This window comes from Salvia hispanica, chromosome 4 (genome assembly GCF_023119035.1).
Source record: "Salvia hispanica cultivar TCC Black 2014 chromosome 4, UniMelb_Shisp_WGS_1.0, whole genome shotgun sequence".
NCBI classification, from domain to species: Eukaryota; Viridiplantae; Streptophyta; class Magnoliopsida; order Lamiales; family Lamiaceae; genus Salvia; species Salvia hispanica.
The window spans coordinates 21,453,501-21,462,142 of record NC_062968.1 but is presented as its reverse complement, the minus strand read 5'-3'; the positions used below and the strand labels follow the sequence as shown (position 1 = coordinate 21,462,142).

Below are 8,642 nucleotides of genomic sequence, written 5' to 3'. Positions count from 1 at the left end.
AAAATATTGTGATTTATCATATAGTAATACTAATAATTTTTCATGATCTTATCAATTTTTGGAGCAAGTGTTATACATTTGAATGTTGTATTACTATTATATGTGTTGAGTCCAACAATGTCTCATCATTGAATGTGACCCATATTATATTGTTAATAATTTTAGATAGAATAATCAACCAATATGTATAATATTATCTTTAAAATTAAAAGTTAGAAATTAATGATAAAATATCAATGGTTTTAAAAATAATATGAGAGTATTTCCTAACAAAAGAGTGTTTTCCTAATTTATACTACTTTTTAAAAAAAAGCAATTTATTTATCTTTATATCATTGTGATAGTTTAAATAAAATGAATAAAAAATTATTCCATTATTATTCCATTAAAATACTATGGATGGTTATTTTCTCTAAAATTTTATCTTTTAATAAGGGTCTTGGTACATATTGTACAACAATACAAATGAAAAATGAAAAATTATAAATAAGGTCAAATTAGTCACAAAAATATATAATTAATGATGCTATCTAATCAAAATAAATTAATATTATCCTTTTTAAAATTTGAAGGGCATTTTGTGTATACAATTTTTGCAAATTTATCTTTACTCAAAATAAAAATAATAATATTAATTTTTAACGGGTTACCCGACCCGACCCGCATCCAACCCGCATCCGACCCGATTTTTTCGTGTTCTTAGTGGGTCGACCCAATAATGACCCGCATCCAATAAGACTTGATCCAAACCCAATAATTTCGTGCGGATTCGTGTCGGATTATCGTATCGTGTCAAAAATTGCCAGCCCTACCATTACAATTTCAAAAGTTGACCAAAAGTTAGCATAAAAGTTTGATTTAAATGACAAATAGTATCTTTTAAAAATAATACTATGAGGCTGACTATTTAAGTACCTAGGGACCTATTTATAGTGGATAAGGGAATTATTCTTGAATGAGTTGAGCCCATTTTCTGGCCCAAAATGTTATCTCTAGCCCAATTATGGATAGTCCGTTTTCGCTTTCCGATCCACATAATTAATTAATAAAAACTAGAGTAATAAAATTAAAACTTTTCGTTTTCTCTATTTTTTGCTTAACACAGTTAAGCCAACTTATTTTCTGGGTTGAGACTATATTTAACTTCTTCAAATCAATAAAAAGAGTAATCGTCTTGTATAGGCGGTATTCAATCATTTGAAATACTTTAATTATTTATATAAAATTTTATTATTTGAAGGTGATCTTGCTATATAGTACTATCACGTTCTACATATATGTGTATTTCACCGGTTTTAAATATATATAAATGTAGTGGTTTAATATTTTGGATTATGAAACCAAGTTCCCTTCCTCTTAGATTTTTCAAGGGTTGAATCGTCATCAGAAGAAGAATTGGGTTAAACATTAGGATACGTTCGGGGAAACTTAATCTTGGAGTCAATTTCATTTTTTAATAAGTTTCAAATTTTTAATAAATTGAGCTTCATTCCACATTCATAATATTCTAACTATATTTTTTTTCTCGTTTCTAACTTTCTACTATATGGAGTATTAACTATTGCACTAAAATTGTCGATTCTCTCTCTTAATATTACAAGTACTAATCAATACAATACAAATTTCAATATCATAATTTTTGGCTAATGATGCGACATGACTTAAAGTTAAAACTTTTGATTAAATCTGAAAGGTACTTCGACCACTTTAGTCTATACGTCATAATTTTATTTTGACGAGTCGATCATATAATGCTTGCTTTTTCTGCAATCTCCTACTCCATAACTTACAAACATAAATTTATGTTCGTGAGAGATGGAGTATGAGATGCTGCAGAAAAACATTAGGTGATTCTCATTGCCATCTTTTAAGTAGTACTACAATCGAGAAAGCCCTGACATCTCAGATAAGCCAATATATAAGAAAATATTATATGATAAAAGGTTTAATAAATTGCAAGTGGAATGGATTAGCAGAATAGTAACGTGAAATATAACAAAATTTAGATGACATCATCAAATAGATATATAGGATAAAAAATTTGAGAGGACCGAGAGAGTTAAATTCATTAAACTAAATATTCTGTCCATATATCGAAAGTCCTAAAAACAGATAAATTAAGAGAAACTAGACAAATAAACAACATAAATTTGTAAATAAATAAAGATCATAAATCAGCTATCATACAGCCATTTCTCCCCCGTGATTACCAAATACAAGATGAATGAAATGAGCAGAATTGTTGTTGAACTAAATTACTAGATCATAACAATTTAGAGTTGATATTGAATTATTTTATGAATTAAATTCAGAAAAATATAACTCTATGTCATTTACTATCAATATTTTAGTAATATCGTATGAGATTGTGATCGTTATATCTTTCTAATTCTTTATCAAATCAAATCAATTGTATTCATAAATACTCGCAAACTATTTACTAAAACTAGAAGTGAATTATTTTCATAAAATTTATCAAAATAAAAAAAGTCTTTAGTTAAATGAGATTTATGGAGTATTTGGCTAGTTGTATGCCACGAGCACTAGCCTATATTACGTATTTCCTGTCGTCAAATTGAAATGCTACTCTTCACATTTTCCCTCTTATTTTGGCCCTAGCTTATTTTTAAATTATCTTCTTTTTCCTTATGGAATATAATTACTTTATTAAAGTAGGGTCATTTCATAACGATTAAATTGGTGTTGTAGTAACTTTTTCTTTTCAAAGATACTATAGGCCTTTCTTTATAGATAGTGCTAATTACTTTCTTAAAGTGGGGTAATTTCATAAGTTAGGTTAGAATATTTGTTATTCAACTGTTAATTTGTCCAATGATTGTTTTTTATTCTTTACATTTCTAACCTCGTGCCATATCTCCATCACATAGGGATTAGCTATAAAATCTCGTTCCAATAGTGTGTGTGTTAGTCTATTGATTATACGGTTAATGTTGGAAGCCAAATGTTTCAAATTTGACCCACTATAATATGGCTTTTTGTATTTTATTATTCATTTATCAATAAAAAAAATTATTTCAACTGTTGTGACTAAAATGTAATGTACTCCCTAATTAACCATTCATATCCGGCGGAGGTGGCAGCATCTTCTCATCGCCCCGTTCTCCGTCCTTAACAATGAACACCATCTTCATTCCCCGCCTCAAATGAGGCTCGAAATTACAATGCATGAACCAAACTCCTGAAACATCCAATGCAAAATTATTACCTTTGTCAAGATTAAATGACCCATTTGATTCGGCACGAGTTTTCTAATTTTTTTTTTTTATAATTTGTTGCTGAAAAGTGTAGAGAAAAAGTAATAGAATGTGAGATCCGTGTTTTTTATATAGTTTTATACTCCCTCTGTCCCCCATTAAGAGTCACACTTTTCCATTTCGGTCCGTCCCCAATTAAGAGTCACACTTCATTTTTACCATAAATAGTAAGTAGGTCCCACATTCCACTAACTCAATTCATTCACATTTTATTATAAAACCAATATAAAAAAATGGTCCCGCGTTCTACTAACTTTTTCAACTAATTTTTCTTTACATTTCTTAAAACCCGTACCTGATCAAAGTGTGACTCCTAATGGAGAACGGAGGGAGTATTAGAATGTGAAAATAACGAGTTAGAGGAATGTGAGGTCCACTTGAAAAAAGTAAACGAGTCATTAAATTGTGGACGCCCAATTCCCAAAACAGCAAAAAGGTTCATTTAATCGTGAACATAGGAAGTAATTAACATATCCTTATTCCACAATCGATGTGGCATTAGTTCATTTCACACGCCTGTAACAATTACCCGGATTGTTTACCTTAAATCTTATAGCGGTGGGTCGACAGGGTTATACTTGGGAGGATTTTCATATATATATGCATGCCAATCAACCATATATATAATGTAGCCTTGATCACCTCTCTCTTAATCAATTAATGTAACTAATAAATACGCAAAAACAAATAAACATACTATATTAGTATATCATAAATAAAGATTCATTGAGCCTCATCTCTCTTCGCCATTGTGGAATGAGGATCACCAAATTCAAGAGGTGGAGATGAGTCTTCTCCGCCGCAACAACGTGGCATATCCGGCGGAGGCGGCAGCATCTTCTCATGTGGGAGTTTCCCATCCTTGACAATGAACACCATTTCCATCCCCCAGGTCAAGTGCCGCTCGAAATGGCAATGCATGTACCACACTCCTGCAACATATTACACACGAATTCATCTCAAAAGACCCGTCAATTAATAAAAACATAAAAAAAAAAATTATATTTAGTCTATAAACCCCACATCTGTTGCTGAATACCTGGATTGTTCGCCCTAAATCTTATAGTGGCCCATCCATTTCTTGCCACCGCGACGTTTTCCATCAATGGAGGGTCGACAAGGTTATAGTTAGCCGGATCCCGGGATTTGTCGAAGTTCCCTAACCCGGAACCGACAACGTAGAAGCTGTATCCGTGTAAATGCATGGGATGCTCAATGCCATCGCCGATGTTGGTGCCTTGGAAAATCACTTCCACCGTCGTGTTATACTCCAGTACACGAACGGCTGTTCCAAACGAGGACGCTCTCGCTTCCTTCCCCGGCTTGTCTACCGTGTAGTTGAAAGCTGTCGGCGGGAAGTCGGGGAAATCAGTAGTGTAAACTCCATTTATCTGTTTGTAATAAGCTGTGAGAATGTCGACGTTTTCCGGAAGCACAAATGTCATGTTGTTGACGCTCGCGAGCAGCTTCATGGGTGCGTAGCAAGAAGGCTCGTCGCAGGAAAACCGGTTCACCGAGAGAGTGTAGAAGAAAGTTTCGTCGACTTCTTTAGGAACGTCCACGTTGTCGCCTAGACTTTTTAGTTGCTGTGAAAAGCCCATCGATGCAGCCACGTCGTTGTTGTCAGGTAAGGATGGAAACAGTGGTGACGGAGGCGGAGCGTAGTTTCCCACATACTCGATTATTCCAGTGGTGGGGATTTTCAAGAAATTCCCGTTACTGGCGAAGACTATGGCGGCCATGTAGTAATGGCTCGGCGGCTGGTTGGCTTCTAGAAGCAAATCGAGTGTCTGGCCAGGCGAAATCGATACGTAATCTGTTAGTATCGGTTTCGTGTAGGCCCCATCGGTGCCGACCACGGTGAAGTTGTGGTTGCCGATTTTGAAGAACATTTGGGTGTCCATCACACCGTTAATTAATCTGATTAGGTACCTTTTCCCATATTCCACTTTCAATTTGTATGTATCTGCACCAAAAATAAATAAATTACTAATTCTTTTAATTTTTACTATTACAGCTTGTGACAATAAATTTAACCTTGTTTGGAGCATGGATACAAGTCGCCGGGTTGGCCGTTGATGAGGAAAGCATCGGATAGTTGGGGATCTATTCCGGTGGCCAGGAATTCCTTGTACACTGTTTCAACCTTTTTATTCCACCACTCTCCTGCAATATATAAGTGTGATTATCTCAACAAATTGAATTTACCTACAAATATTGAGATACTATACCAATGATTATGGGAACATGAGCATGAGGCTTGGGGAAAGGAAAGGTCTCCCGCTTCGGAGGTAGGATGACAATTGCGCCATGAACAGTATCTCTCGACCAATCGCTATGAGCGTGCCACCACAGTGTGCCTTCCTCGTCGGAGAGGATCATCCGTTGGGTAAAGTTTTTGCCGGGTTGAATTGGGCACTGGGTCACATAATCGGTTCCATCCGACCATGGATATCTCGGCATTTTTACTCCATGCCTACATATAATCAATTACCATTCATATATAATTTCACTAATACCATGTTTATGAACATTATGAGACATTTACCAGTGGATGGTTATATTTTGATCGGAATGATTAATAATGTCGACGGTGACAAGTTCTCCCCTCCGTGCAAATATGGTTGGCCCCGGGAATTGTCCATTCACGGTGAGCAATGGCTTCTTGGTGCATAGCCTTGTATGATTAGAATTTACCACCTAAAACAAGTTCAGATTTAAACAAACTTTTTTCTAATGTAATAAGAAAAAAAAAATACAGCCATCATATTTATATACTTACTTCGAATCTTATGCTTCGAGTTGAAGCATTAACTAGCACTATGCATCCAAGCACAACACCAAAGAAGCACAGAATGAAAGCCTTCATATCTAAAAATTTCTTTTGAGCTTTTAGAGTAAGTTTATATTGGATCCATCATTTTATATAGGAAAGAAGAGAGAGATTTTTTGTAACTTTATTTCGCTGGGTTTATATTGAGAAAAATGATTAAGAAAAGAAAAGGGGGAGGAAGCAGAAGTTTCCTTAATTAATGGTTTTTTTAAATCAATTCCTTAATCAATGATTTTCTTAATTAATGATTTTTAATTAACCCATTAATTAATGAAACTTAGTGAAGTTCGTTAGATAATAAATATTCTATGCATAAATATACTTTTAAATTTTAATATATAATAATTTGTAATTTTCAATATTTTAAAATAATGAATAATAAAAGCTAAATGTTCAGAGTTAAGTGTAGCCAAAATAGAAAATATCCCATTTAAGCTTCAACATCCAATTTAAATTGACAATACGTCTAATTTAAATTAAAGCAGAACCAGAATTATTGCATAGTTACATTTTTGGTGTCGACAAGCATTAAAGAAAAATGACAAAATGAGACATTTTTTCAATAAGGGAGTACTATTGCCTTCATCCCACGATTTAAAATCCTTCTTTGATTCGGTGCAATTTTAAATAAATGTGAAGAAAAATGAATGAAAAAAATTAGTAGAATGCGGATCCCGATTTTTATATAATGTACTCCCTCCGTCCCTGAAAATTTATCACTTATTTTTATTTTCTTATGTCCCTAAAAATTTGTCACCTTTCACTTTTACCATTTTTGGTAGTAGACCCTACATTCCATTAACTCATTCTCTCTCACATTTTATTTTAAAACTAATATATAAAATTAGGACCCACATGCCACTAACTTTTTCAACCCACTTTCTATTACATTTTTTAAAACTCGTGCCGGGTCAAATAGTGTCAAATTTTAAGGGACAGAGAGAGTACTAATTTTAACATAACACACGACATTGACATGATAAACAACTAAAATACTACTGGAAAAGGAGCAATCGAAGTAGAATACTGCACTAAGAATACACATGAAGAAGAGAAGGAAAACAATATGATCAGGAAAAAAATAAATAAATAAATAAAACACAAATACACTTCCTAAAATTAAGAGGCCATTATCTAGAAAGGCAACAACAATATACTGAACTACTGAAACTAACGAAGACTCTTACCTTGAATTAAGTTCTAAAAATTGAATCTATCTCTAAGACTTTACTACACTATAATAACAAAAAAAAAAAAACTATTAAGGACAATTTTAATGCAATTAAATACGTTAGTATACCCTTAATTTAAGTAAGCTTTCTTTTGCGTCTTAAATTGTTGTTATTTTAAAAAAAAAAACGTCTCAGTTTATTTATCCTTAAAAGATAGTATTAAGATTTTTTTTTTAGTGTAATAACAAGCTCTGGATGACAACAAATAAATTAATAACAGTTTATAAACTAAATAAATAGATTATATGGGTCTGCAGATTGATATAATAGAGAATCCACCAAAACAGCTCATAGAATTAGTTTTCGAAAAAGAAAAAAGAAAAGCAAAAGAGTCATTAATTGACCCTTTCAATATTTAGAGTAACCATCTTTCAAAAAAAATATAAATATAAAAATAATAAGGGTGCCAAAATTAAAAAGAAAGAAAAAAGAGTGGCATTTCAAAAATGGGGTATTTCATGTAAATTAAACTTTTCATATGGAGTAACTCTTTTAAGAACTGTTTGTAAATTTCTAAACTATTAATGTGTTCAAATTTTGTAATCATTCAAGAATATGGTGCTAATATAATTATATTTTAATAAATAAAATTATTTAATTTAATAAAATAATGAGATGTAATTTTGTTAACGTCTTGATAATATCATGTAAATATGTTGTTAAATCATTCAATCCTAAAATCATGCTTGATATGCAAAATCCATATTTGGCAATTTTAAAACTGATACCCTTGTCGGGTTAAAAATGAAAGTCCATCTGCTGATGGTCAAATAATATACTACTACTATACTATCATAGTTTTACAATGATTTCGTTAATTACACTTTTAACAATAATTCGATATTTTTTTGCACTCCCACTGGTTGTAGAACACGTGGTGGATAAAAAGTGTACTCCAATTAAATATGATTGGACATCAAGTTGAAAAACTGAAAAGGTTCAAATTAAAACCTTTACTAATATAAAATGTTAGAATTGATTGGATTGGATTAATCTGAATTGTGTATGTACATATTACTTATGTTAGAAATGATTAATCCAATCCAATCCAATCATTTCTAATTGGATTAATCTGAATTGTGTATGTACATATTACTTATGTTAGAAATGATTAATCCAATCCAATCCAATCATTTCTAATGTAGGTGGACCATACATTCCACTAATTTATTTTTCTCACATTTTATTATAAAATCAATATATAAAATTAGGTCTCCCTCGCCGGAGGTAAGATGGCAATTGCGCCATGGATAGTATTTCTCGATCAATCGCTATGAGCGTGCCACCACAATGTGCCTTCCT

The 8,642-nt window shown here is 32.3% G+C and overlaps 1 protein-coding gene across 1 annotated transcript; it reads right to left on the bottom strand.

The window, feature by feature from the left end:
- Positions 1–3,960: 3,960 nt before the first annotated feature.
- Positions 3,961–6,241, bottom strand: LOC125218513 (laccase-14-like). Its single transcript, XM_048120195.1, has 6 exons — positions 6,058–6,241; positions 5,824–5,975; positions 5,507–5,751; positions 5,313–5,441; positions 4,315–5,241; positions 3,961–4,207 (listed from the first exon to the last, which is right to left on the bottom strand). Exons 1-6 carry the CDS (start codon positions 6,142–6,144, stop codon positions 3,999–4,001), a joined length of 1,749 nt encoding a protein of 582 aa, XP_047976152.1. The 5' UTR covers positions 6,145–6,241; the 3' UTR covers positions 3,961–3,998.
- Between the last annotated feature and the right edge of the window lie 2,401 nt (positions 6,242–8,642).